This window comes from Oncorhynchus masou, chromosome 23 (genome assembly GCF_036934945.1).
Source record: "Oncorhynchus masou masou isolate Uvic2021 chromosome 23, UVic_Omas_1.1, whole genome shotgun sequence".
Lineage (NCBI taxonomy): Eukaryota > Metazoa > Chordata > Actinopteri > Salmoniformes > Salmonidae > Oncorhynchus > Oncorhynchus masou.
Genome location: NC_088234.1, coordinates 12150099 through 12163506, shown reverse-complemented (window position 1 = coordinate 12163506; position 13408 = coordinate 12150099). Strand labels below are relative to the sequence as shown.

Genomic DNA, 13408 nt, shown 5'->3' with positions numbered 1-13408 from the left:
CACTGTAATGTGAGATGTAATCTACACCTCCATTAGGAACACTGTAATGTGAGATGTAACGTACACCTCCATTAGAAACACTGGAATGTGAGATGTAATCTACACCTCCATTAGGAACACTGTAATGTGAGATGTAATCTATACCTCCATTAGGAACACTGTAATGTGAGATGTAATCTACACCTCCATTAGGAACACTGTAATGTGAGATGTAACGTACACCTCCATTAGAAACACTGGAATGTGAGATGTAATCTACACCTCCATTAGGAACACTGTAATGTGAGATGTAATCTACACCTCCGTTAGGAACACTGGAATGTGAGATGTAATCTATACCTCCGTTAGGAACACTGGAATGTGAGATGTAATCTACACCTCCATTAAGAACACTGGAATGTGAGATGTAATCTACACCTCCATTAGGATGATAGAAAACCTCATTATTTATTTGAATGATTTTTTTAATTTTAGTGTAATTATTTCTATATAGTCTACACAAGGGTTCCCTAACTGGCAGCCTGTGGACAGAATTTGGCCCCCAGGTGCTTTTATTTGGCCCCCCAAGTTTTTTAGCAAAAAAAAAAGAAACAAATATTTATTTGTATTTTTTATTTTTATTGTTGGACATAAAACACTAGGAAATCATCTCAAATTGATTTTAATTTAAGAAATCTGTTCCCAAGTATTCCGTGGATAATAGAAAGACACCTGATCATTTAACATAAGCAAGGTTTGAAATTATTATGCTTTAGTAAAACAGTATATCTGTTTGGGCTTCTTGCAGTCAATTTGAAGTCTACACTGAATCTAGTTGATGATCCCTGGCCTACACTTTCTCGTTCTGAACTTCTAACCCGAGTGGTGTCGGGTGTGTGGCTTTGTGACAATGATCGCAAGAGCAGCTACTCAGCAAGTTCCACTACCTCTGACACCAACAAAACATCTGCTATGCGGGTGTCTGCTATCTCTGGTTAACAGCTGATCTCATTGAATCTAGGTCTAGATTATGGGAACATTACAACAATTGTTTCAAAATATGAGTCATAAAAAAAAAATTAGGATAAGAGTTTTAAGAGACGATTCTGTGCAATTGATTCAGCGAGACATTTTCTGATAACATATAAGGCATGATACCAACTAACTTTTAATTTAATAGTCACTGCCCTGTCTATGTTTGTTTTGTTTTTCTTCCATTCAGTATTGCAGGGTCGCCGTTTACTGGTTACTTCAGTGCATTACTGTAGGTCTGCTTCCCGTTGTGCTTTAGGTGTGATGCGGCAATTTGACTAATTAAGAAATACTTTGAGCAATAAAAATGCAATTGGGTGTACTTTATGTTTGTATTCTTATCTTTTAGTATTTCTTATTATTGTTGCATTTTCGAAAAGGAACCTTCAAGGAAGCATTTTGTTGGAAGTGTATACCATGTGTATACCATGTGCATACCCCTTTATATAGGACTAATACAACTTCAAACTATTGTGTATTTTTGGGTTATTTTTTACCAAAATGCATGAAAATAGAACTGAAATAGAAGTGGTGGAAAGGTTTCCTCAAGCGGGAGATAAACTAAACTGCGCAGAATAGTATTAGTAGTTTGCCTAATTTCCATATGTACACATATCATACACACCCTCCCTGCCCAATCCTCACCCGCCATCCCTTTCCCTCCCTTTCTCCTCCCTCCCCTTTCCCTTCATCCTCCCCTTTCAACCCCCCCTCCTCACACACCACTAAACCACAGATGACATAACAGTTTCCTAGATGAGAGCACTCTAGTCTCCTCTCTTTTATGCATGACATTTCATTATAGTTAATTGATCATGTCAAACCGGTGTGTTTAGTTCTGGGCAGGAACTAAAACCTGCAAACCTCATATTTGTGCTCTGCTCACTCAGAAGTAGAGTAAATGGTACTTTACTGTTGACACACCGTGGAGGCTGGGTGGGAGAAGCTATAGGAGGACTGTCTCATTGTAATGGTTGGAATGGAATTCATTTAGCTCAGTTGGTAGAGCATGCCGCAAGCGCCAGGGTTGTGGGTTTGATTCCCATGGTGGACCAGAATGAAAAAACGTGTTAAAATGTATGCACTCACTACTGTAAATCACTCTTAGCCTGCTAAATGACACAAATGTCAAATGTAAGCATATAGAAACTATCTTCCATTCCACCCATTACAATGAGACAGTCCTCCTATAGCTCCTCCCACCAGCCTCCACTGGTAGATGGATACATATTCCCAGGCAGCAGTGTATTATCATATAATGTAGTGCCTGGTTGTAACAAAAACCTGCAAAAGCCAGTAGGATCTGGAACCCTGATTTACAGTAAATGGTACTGTACTGTAGATGGATACATATTCCCGGGCAGCAGTGTATTATCATATAATGTAGTGCCTGGTTGTAACAAAAACCTGCAAAAGCCAGTAGGATCTGGAACCCTGATTTACAGTAAATGGTACTGTACTGTAAATGGATACACATTCCCAGGCAGCATATCTCTATAAGCAGGTTTATAGTGGGATTACAATCCGGCCCCCCCTGTACATGATGTTCTAGGAGCAGACAGACTGGTCGGACAGGAATAGAGCAGTAGATAATCCCAATCCCAGCTGCATTCTGGGTCCCCATCTGATGCATCTGCTCTGTCTGCCATCAGAGGGCGTTGGAGTCTAATCAAAACTGTTTTGAGACTAAAGGGACTTTTTGGCACGCAAACCGACTAGCCAAAATTTGAAACTGATCCTTGCCTTAACCAAACCCTTAACCCTGAGTCGAACCTAATTAGAACCTATTCTAAAAATATAGATTGGTTTGCATGTTAGAAAAGTCCCTTTTCATCTCTAGCGATTAAAACCTGTGACATGTGGAGTGGGGACATCACATGGGAAAAGGGTGGAAGAAATGACCTCTACGAACCACCGATACAAATCGTTTTCATAGTTGATAAGGCTATTAGGTTTACCTCTGTGCATCTAATTTGAATGACATTCATAATACCAAAAATACAGTATTTGTGATCTAGAAAATACGCTTATTGTAACTGTGTGCCGTCTTTTCATCATTGAACTATATAACCATCCTGTAGACCTACATAGTCTGTCAAATACGGGGCATGAAAGTGCATTATTGTAGGTTAACTGACCAGTAGTGACAATTTTCACAATTTTGTATTGCAAGCCATGCTAACAAGTTACAGTACACAATTATACACAAATACAATAAACACCGGTAAACAAACAAAATATTATATCGTCTTGAATTGGTTATAATACAGGCGTGTTGAAAAGATGATGATGGAAATAATTATTCCATACAGGAATGTTTGTGCGTCATCAGAGTGTATGTTTGTACATCAGAGAAGTCCTACAGGTGATATTTTGATGAATTGTCTCTCACATTACAAAGTGTCTCAGTGAGCACATACTATACATAACAGTCCCTTCTAGGCCCCAAGTATATACTCACGAGTGATTTCACAGATGTTTTATACACATGTTGCAGAAACGTATCACTTTATATGGGGATTTTTACAGAAACGTATAAATATGGGGATTTTCACACCTGCAGCGACCCCTCACTGACCCATCATATTTACTGTAATTGTTGTTTTTTTGCACTGCATTGTTGGGGAAATGGCTCGTAAGTAAACCCACACCTGTTGTATTCAGCGCATGTGACAAATACAACTTGATTTGACCTATGCAGGTTCAAAATTCTGGGAGAGTTTTTCTGGAAGAGTCCGAGGTTTACAATTAAAGAACATCAACATAGCACAACATGCAAGAACAAAAAAAAAAGCAAAGCTTGCGTTTCAGTAAGTCAGGGGACGGACAGAGTGTGCTCAAGAGAGACGGTTTCGTCAGGGCACGAAGAGAGGAGGATGAGGAGGAAATCAGGAGGAGAAGAAAAGCAGGAAGAGGCTTTGAGCAAAGCGTTTATGGGACACCAAGCGAGTAGACTCACTGGACAGATCCGATCTGTGGTTTACTGAGTAACACTGATAGTTCTAATAATAGTCCTACCGTCCGGCAAGATGCTTCATATTTAAAACAAGCTGCAGTAATCTCTACACAGCACATCCTTTCACTTCCCCTCCCCCGTCACACACACACACACACGGTTGCTTGGGCAATGTATGACCAGACACTTGTAAGCTTTTCTGAATATTCACCAATAACCTGCAGACGCAAACCTGTCACTGGATCCTCTTCCGCCCTGCTGTTCCCTCTTTGTTGACCATGGGGCGATAGTGAGGATCCAAGGCTCATAATGGACACAGAATCAGTCTGACAGACCGGGAGCCATAAAAGCAAAACAGTTGGATGTCCACACAATAGTCAATTGGTGGTCCTCATTGGTCAGCCCCAAGTTCCATTGATTCAAAATGGAGTCAAAATATGCCTTTACTGTAGCTCCCATGATGCCTCTTTCTGGCTAGAGTCAAAGGTCAGTGGTGGTGCATCATGACGTTGTCGTCGTCCGCCATAGTAACCATAGCCACCGTTCTGACAGTGGAGATCTTCTTCACGGCCTTCTGGAGGAGCACTTTGAAGTCCTTGATCTCCTGGACAGACCTGGAACACACAAAATACAACAAAGAAAGAGAGAGAGAGATTTAGCCCAGAGTGTGTCCTTCTAACAGTGGCTTACACTAGGGGTCAGTCAGTTCCAGGCCTCAATGTCCAGCCGCAGTACTGCTGGTCAGACCTGGGACACCAAGCGACTCGACTCACTGGTGACATTTAAGAATACATCAAAGAACTATCAGGGAGTAGCAGTACTGTGGACCCAGTGAAGGGTTCATACATTTCATGAAACACCAACTCTGTTCAATAGCACATAAACATTATAATGGTATTGGCGTCAAATGATAAATATGCAACTACGACACAAAAAGTTAGTGAGTTTTCAGGAACAAAACTTAAGGGACAAACATAGACAACATACAACATAAAAGATACATACAGTATAAACAACAACATAAAAGACCGCGTAACATAGAGTACAAACAACAACATATCTGGGATTCCACACTGTAGACAGCAGTCTATCTAGGCAGCTCACTTAACATAGTAACTATATAGTAGCTACCTCTCCCAGCTCACTTAACATAGTAACTATATAGTAGCTACCTCTCCCAGCTCACTTAACATAGTAACTATATAGTAGCTACCTCTCACAGGTCACTTAACATAGTAACTATATAGTAGCTACCTCTCCCAGGTCACTTAACATAGTAACTATATAGTAGCTACCTCTCCCAGGTCACTTAACATAGTAACTATATAGTAGCTACCTCTCCCAGCTCACTTAACATAGTAACTACATAGTAGCTACCTCTCCCAGGTCACTTAACATAGTAACTATATAGTAGCTACCTCTCCCAGCTCACTTAACATAGTAACTATATAGTAGCTACCTCTCCCAGCTCACTTAACATAGTAACTACATAGTAGCTACCTCTCCCAGGTCACTTAACATAGTAACTATATAGTAGCTACCTCTCCCAGCTCACTTAACATAGTAACTATATAGTAGCTACCTCTCCCAGCTCACATAACATATTAACTACATGGTAGGTACGTGTCCCAGTTCACATAACATATTAACTACATGGTAGGTACGTGTCCCAGTTCACATAACATATTAACTACATGGTAGGTACGTGTCCCAGTTCACATAACATATTAATTAACTACATGGTAGGTACGTGTCCCAGCTCTCATAACATATTAACTACATGGTAGGTACGTGTCCCAGTTCACATAACATATTAACTACATGGTAGGTACCTGTCCCAGCTCACATATTAACTATATGGTAGGTACCTGTCCCAGCTCACATAGTAACTACATGGTAGGTACGTGTCCCATTTCACATAATATAGTAACTACATGGTAGGTACGTGTCCCAGTTCACATAACATAGTAACTTCACGGTAGGTACGTGTCCCAGTTCACATAACATATTAACTATATGGTAGGTACCTGACCCAACTCACATATTAACTATATGGTAGGTACCTGTCCCAGCTCACATAGTAACTACATGGTAGGTACGTGTCCCATTTCACATAATATAGTAACTACATGGTAGGTACGTGTCCCAGTTCACATAACATATTAACTAAATGGTAGGTACGTGTCCCAGTTCACATAACATATTAACTATATGGTAGGTACCTGACCCAACTCACATATTAACTATATGGTAGGTACGTGTCCCAACTCACATATTAACTAAATGGTAGGTACCTGTCCCAACTCACATATTAACTATATGGTAGGTACATGTCCCAGCTCACATATTAACTACATGGTAGCTACCTGTCCCAGCTCACATAACATATTAACTACATGGTAGCTACCTGTCCCAGCCAACATATTAATACATGGTAGGTACGTGTCCCAGTTCACATAACATTAACTACATGGTAGGTACGTGTCCCAGTTCACATAACATAGTAACTATATGGTAGGTACCTGTCCCAGCTCACATATTAACTACATGGTAGGTACCTGTCCCAACTCACATATTAACTATATGGTAGGTACCTGTCTCAGCTCACATATTAACTATATTGTAGGTACCTGTCCCAACTCACATATTAACTATATGGTAGGTACCTGTCCCAACTCACATATTAACTATATGGTAGGTACCTGTCCCAGCTCACATATTAACTACATGGTAGGTACCTGTCCCAACTCGCATATTAACTATATGGTAGGTACGTGTCCCAGCTCACATATTAACTACATGGTAGGTACCTGTCCCAACTCACATATTAACTACATGGTAGGTACGTGTCCCAACTCGCATATTAACTACATGGTAGGTACCTGTCCCAGCCAACATATTAATACATGGTAGCTACCTGTCCCAGATCACATATTAACTACATGGTAGCTACCTGTCCCAGCTCACATATTAACTACATGGTAGGTACCTGTCCCAGATCACATATTAACTACATGGTAGGTACGTGTCCCAGCTCACATATTAACTACATGGTAGGTACCTGTCCCAACTCACATATTAACTACATGGTAGGTACCTGTCCCAGCTCACATATTAACTATATGGTAGGTACCTGTCCCAGCTCACATATTAACTACATGGTAGGTACCTGTCCCAACTCACATATTAACTACATGGTAGGTACCTGTCCCAGATGTATCAAGATCTCTGCCCTCCCAGGGGTAGTTATGATAGGATGAGGATGATGTTATTATTTGCTCTATTAATAAACACAATAGTGCTCTCATAACAGTATATTAGCTAAAATTATATTGAAATACTCAGAATCAAATCTTCACATATCACTGTTTACAAGTGAAACTTAGGCCGGGATTGAATCAAAAGTGCATTGTCGAAAACGCACCTTTGATTGAATCTCGGCCTTAAACTTGTAAAGTAGAAGAACTGATTTGATCAGTGACCAACAAATGAATATGAACGGTGTTGGGTGGTAAACCAAACCAGGTTGGATGAGTTTTATTTATTGAACCTTTATCTAACCAGGCAAGTCAGGTAAGAACAAATTGTTATGTACAATGACTGCCTGGAAAGTCCCAAACTACAGCAAGTAAAAACGTCACCAAACAAGTAATGTTATACATTTTCCATGCATAACATTACCTTATGTAATTCAGTTATTCTTCTTTGTAAGCTGTTGCAGTTTCTCAGCTTTTTTCTTCTTGTACCTCGCTATCTCCTCCATCTGCAGGCCATGAGCCATTTGCCTGTGGAAAACGAATCGGACACAGAGGCAGGATCAACAAGAAAAGGCACAGATAGTGGAGGAGGGAGAGCGGAGGGAAGGGAGGAAGGCGTTCCTTACCCTTTCTTGAATTCAGGGGGGACGGGGAGAGGTTTCTCAAAGTTGTCCTTCCCTATGAGCCAGTAGGTCTCCTCTGTTCCTCCTTTTCCCTGTGGAGAGGAGAGAGTATAGGAGGAAAGGATACGGAGAGGAGAGAGTGAGAGACAGAGAGTTCAGTAGGGAGTTCTAGAGAGTTCCTGGTAGTTCTAGAGAGTTTTTGGTAGTTCTAGGAAGTTCTTGGTAGTTCTAGAGAGTTCTTGGTAGTTCTAGAGAGTTCTTGGTAGTGGTAGTTCTAGAGAGTTCTTGGTATTTCTAGGGAGTTCTTGGTATTTCTAGGGAGTTCTTGGTATTTCTAGAGAGTTCTTTGTAGTTCTAGGGATATCTGAGCTTACTGTATGCAACATGATGGTGGTCCCATGTGTAGTCAGTCTTTTGTCTCTTACCTTCAGGTCAGTTTTGCCTCTCAGTTGCACCTTGTATCCTGCCTTGAGTTCCAGCAGGATTTTAACTGTGCTGTTATGGACATGGATTCTGTAGGCTGCAAATATAGGCGGCAGGACACTCACAAAGTCAAGTTCACATAGACACTCTCTAGAGAAGCTTCGTGGCTCTTTCATGCACCCACGACAAGCCCTAAACTTCTTTAGAACGAACATAAGCAAGAACAGTGCATGTACAGTGCCTTCAGAAAGTATTCAGACCCCTTGACCTTTTCAACATTTTGTTACGTTACAGCCTTATTCTAAAATGGATGAAATATATATTTTTCTCAGCAATCTACTACACAATAACGCATAATGATGAAGCGAAAACGTGTTTTTAGAAACTTTAGCAAATTCATGAAAAAAATCTAACAGAAATACCTTATTTAAATAAGCATTCAGACCCTTTGCTATGAGACTCAAAATTGAGCTCAGGTTCATCCTTTTTCCATTGATCATCATTGAGATGTTTCTACAACTTGGAGTCCACCTGTGGTAAATGTAATTGATTGGACATGACTTGGAAAGGCACACACCTGTCTATATAAGGTTACACAGTCAACAGTGCATGTCAGAGCTAAAACCAAGCCATGAGGTCACAAGAATTGTCCGTAGAGCACCGAGACAGGATTGTGTCGAGGCACAGATCTGGGGAAGGGTACAAAAATATGTCTGCAGCATTGAAGGTCCCCAAGAACACAGTGGCCTCCATCATTCTTAAATGGAAGATGTTTGGAACCACCAAGACTCTTCCTAGAGCTGGTCCCCTGGCCAGACTGAGCAATCGGGGGAGAAGGGCCTTGGTCAGGGAGGTGACCAAGAACCCGATGGTCAAATCTGACAGAGCTCGAGAGTTCCTCTGTGGAGATGGGAGAACCTTACAGAAGGACAACCATCACTGCATCACTTCACCAATCAAGCCTGTATGGTAAAGTGGCCAGACAGAAGCCATTCCTCAGTAAAAAGGCACATGACAGCCCGCTTGGAGTTTGCCAATAGGCACCTAAAGACTCTCAGACCACGAGAAACAAGATTCTCTGGTCTGATGAAACCAAGATTGAACTCTTTGGCCTGAAAGCCAAGCATCACATCTGGAGGAAGCCTGGCACCACCCCTACGGTGAATGATGGTGGTGGCAGCATCATGCTGTGGGGATGTTTTTCAGTGGCAGGTACTGGGGGACTAGTCAGGATTGAGGTAAAGATAAATGGAGTAAAGGACAGAGATCCTTGATGAAAACCTGCTCCAGAGCACTCAGGACCTCAGACTGGGGCGAAGGTTCACCTTCCAACAGGACAGCGACCCTAAGCACACAGCTAGGACAACGCAAGAGTGGCTTCGGGACAAGTCTCTGAATGTCCTTGAGTGGCTCAGCCAGAGCCCGGACTTGAAACCGATCTAACATCTCTGGAGAGACCTGAAAATATCTGTGCAGCAACACTCCCCATCCAACCTGGCAGGACTTGAGAGGATCTGCAGAGAAGAATGGGAGAAACTCCCCAAATACAGGTGTGTAGCGTCATACCCAAGAAGGCTCGAGGCTGTAATCACTGCCAAAGGTGCTTCAACAAAGTACCGAGTAAAGGATCTGAATACTTATGTAAATGTTTCATTTCTTTAAATATATTTTTTATTTCTAAAAACCTGTTTTTGGTTCGTCATTATGGGGTATTGTATGTAGATTGATGACGGAACTAGAAGAGAAAAAAATAGTTTTAGAATAAGGCGGTAACATAACAAAATTTGGGAAAAGTGAAGGGGTCTCACTACTTTCCTGTATACTGCATCAGTGCATCGTATAACTTACGCATCCCAGTGGACTCCATACGAGAGGCTGTGGTGACAGTGTCTCCGAACAGACAGTATCTAGGCATGGTCAGTCCCACCACCCCCGCCACACACGGACCTACAAGTACAAACACACACAGACACTATAGATAGGCACTGTGTGATCTTTGTGCCTGTGCGTTCATCTGTAAGTGTGTGTAGCCCCTGTATCTCTCACCTGAGTGTAATCCTATGCGTATCCGTACAGGTACGTCAGGCATGTGTCTCATCTTGAAGGTGCCCACAGCACTGAGGATGTCTAGCGCCATGTTGGATATCTCTGCCGCGTGACGATCTCCGTTGGCAACCGGTAACCCTGACGCCACCATGTAGGCATCGCCTATCGTCTCCACCTACGGGTAGAGAGGAGGACGGGTGGGAAACATTTTGATTGGTCAATTAACTTCAGGTGATATATGAAGTATATATATACAGTACCAGTCAAAAGTTTGGACACACCTACTCATTCAAGGCTTTTTCTTTGTTTTTACAATTTTCTACATTGTAGAATAATAGTGAAGACATCCAAACTATGAAATAACACATATGGAGTCATGTAGTAACCAAAAAAATGTTAAACTAGTCAAAGTATATTTTATATTTGAGATTCTTCAAAGTAGCCACCCTTTGCTTGATGACAGCTTTGCAAACTTGGCATTATCTCAACCAGCTTCATAAGATAGTCACCTGGAATGCATTTCAATTAACAGGTGTGCCTTGATAAAAGTAAATTTGTGGAATTTCTTTCCTTCTTAATGCGTTTGAGCCAATCAGTTATGTTGTGACAAGGTAGGGGGGGGGGTATACAGAAGATAGCCCTATTTGGTAAGTCCATATTATGGCAAGAACAGCTCACATAAGCAAAAAGAAATGACTGTCCATCATTACTTTAAGACATGAAGGTCAGTCAATACAGAACATTTCAAGAACTTTGAAAGTTTCTTCAAGTGCAGTCGCAAAAACCATCAAGCGCTATGATGAAACTGGCTCTTATGAGGACCTCCACAGGAATGGAAGATCAGAGTTAACTTTGCTGTAGAGGATAAGTATTAGAATTAACAGCCTCAGAAATTGCAACCCAAATAGACGATTCCCAGAGTTCAAGTAACAGACACATCTCAACATCAACTGTTCAGAGGACACTGCATAAATCAGGCCTTCATGGTCGATTTGCTGCAAAGAAACCACTACTAAAGGACACCAATAATAAGAAGAGACTTGCTTGGGCCAAGAAACACGAGCAATGGACATTAGACCGGTGGAAATTGTCCTTTGGTCTGATGAGTCAAAATGTTTGATTTTTGGTTTCCAACTACCTTGTCTTTGTGAGACGCAGAGTAGGTGAAAGGATGATCTCTGCATGTGTGGTTCCCAGCGTGAAGCATGGAGGAGGAGGTGTGATGGTGTGCTTTGCTGATGACACTGTCAGTGATTTATTTAGAGTTAAATGCACACTTAACCAGCATGGCTATCACAGCATTCTGCAGAGATATGACATCTGGCTTGCGCTTAGTGAGACTATCCTTTGTTTTTCAACAGGACAATGACCATACACCTCTCCAGACTGTGTAAGGGCTATTTGACCAATAAGGAGAGTGATGTGCTGCATCAGATGACCTGGCCTCCACAGTCACCCGATCTCAACCCAATTAAAGATGGTTTGGGATGAGTTGGACCGCAGAGTGAAGGAATAGCAGCCAACAAGTGCTCAGCATATGTGGGAACTCTTTCAAGAATGTTGGAAAAGCATTCCAGGTTAAGCTGGTTGAGAGAATGGGTGGCTACTTTGAAGAATCTATCATCAAAAATATTTTTGGATTTGTTTAACACTTTTTTTGGTTACTACATGATTCCATATGTGTTATTTTATAGTTTTGATGTCTTCACTTTTATTCTACAATGTAAAAAATAGTAAAAATAAAGAAACACCCTTGAATGAGTATCTGTGTCCAAACTTTTGACTGGTACTGTATATATAAAGGGAAATGTACTGGGCAGGCCAAAGCCAAATAGGGCACTGTTAAGTTTCCCTACAATAAGTCTTAGTAGTAGGTAGTAACTTTGCCTCAGATTCTTAGTTGTAGGGCACTGCTGAGTGTCATTGTGTGATTAAAGTGTGGTTCACATACACACGCACACATACACTCTCTCTCTCGCCCTCTCTCTCTCTCTCTCTCTACCTTATAGACATCGTGGTTGCCAATGATTGCGTCAAACAGCGTGTAGAGGTCGTTCAGAAGGTCAACCACTTCGATGGGCTCGCTATTGGCTGAGATGGTGGTGAAGCCAACGATGTCACTGAAGTACAGCGTCACGTTGTCAAAGTACTCCGGTTCCACCGTACCACCCACCTTCAGGGCATTCGCAACCGTCCTAGGAAAGAGAGGGTGTGTGTGTGTGTGTGTGTGTGTGTGTGTGTGTGTGTGTGTGTGTGTGTGAGCATCTGCGTGAGTAGTTTATCCTTCTTTATCTCCAGCTCCTCTGTCTTCTCTCTGATCAGCTCCTCATGTGTGTGTGTGTGTGTGTGTGTGTGTACTTACGGTGGCAGCATCTGAGTGAGTAGTTTCTCAGTCTTCTGTTTCTCTATCTCCAGCTCCTCAGTCCTCTCTCTGATCAGCTCCTCCAGGTTAGAGGAGTACTGCTCCAGCATCCTCAACATGGAGTCTATGATGTTGGTCTTCCTGCCCTTGTTGATGTTCTTAAACTGGAGACAGAGAGACAGAGAGACAGAGACAGAGAGAGACAGAGAGAGACAGAGAGAGAGACAGAGAGAGAGACAGAGAGAGAGACAGAGAGAGAGACAGAGAGAGAGACAGAGAGAGAGACAGAGAGAGAGACAGAGAGAGAGACAGAGAGAGAGACAGAGAGAGAGACAGAGAGTTTCTGAAACACGCACACATATTTGAAGGCATTGTATAACCCACCCCCACCCTCTGTACCAGGTCAAAGATCTGGTCGAAGCATGGCCGTCTGTCTGGCTCTTCGTTCCAACACTGTTTCATCAGCTGGATACACTCCATAGGGGCGTAGTCAGGGGAGACCACCGGACGACACAGAGGAGGGGGCTTACGGATTTTCTGGATCAACTCTGGAGGACAGGGGTCAGAGGAGTATTCAGGTAAATTCATCTTCCCTCAATTCCTCCTTAAAACTCATTGGAGCAGAAGGTTTGAGGGCAGGGACCTCAGATCTTCTCCTCCAATATGGTTGCGATGGAGGCGATGAGATCAAATTCAAGGAATCACAGAGACATTTAGATGGAGCCAGTCA

At 42.1% G+C, this 13408-nt stretch overlaps 1 protein-coding gene across 1 annotated transcript in view; it reads right to left on the bottom strand.

The window, feature by feature from the left end:
• Positions 1-3155: 3155 nt before the first annotated feature.
• Positions 3156-13408, bottom strand: part of gc2 (guanylyl cyclase 2) — a 30229-nt gene continuing 19976 nt past the window's right edge. The window contains exons 18-26 of the mRNA XM_064931152.1: positions 13078-13226; positions 12679-12842; positions 12319-12511; positions 10317-10491; positions 10119-10217; positions 8273-8367; positions 7851-7939; positions 7714-7752; positions 3156-4581 (exon numbers count right to left, since the gene is read on the bottom strand). Of these exons, the coding sequence (XP_064787224.1) occupies positions 4455-4581; positions 7714-7752; positions 7851-7939; positions 8273-8367; positions 10119-10217; positions 10317-10491; positions 12319-12511; positions 12679-12842; positions 13078-13226 (1130 nt within the window). The 3' untranslated portion in view covers positions 3156-4454. The remainder of the gene's footprint in view (positions 4582-7713; positions 7753-7850; positions 7940-8272; positions 8368-10118; positions 10218-10316; positions 10492-12318; positions 12512-12678; positions 12843-13077; positions 13227-13408) is intronic.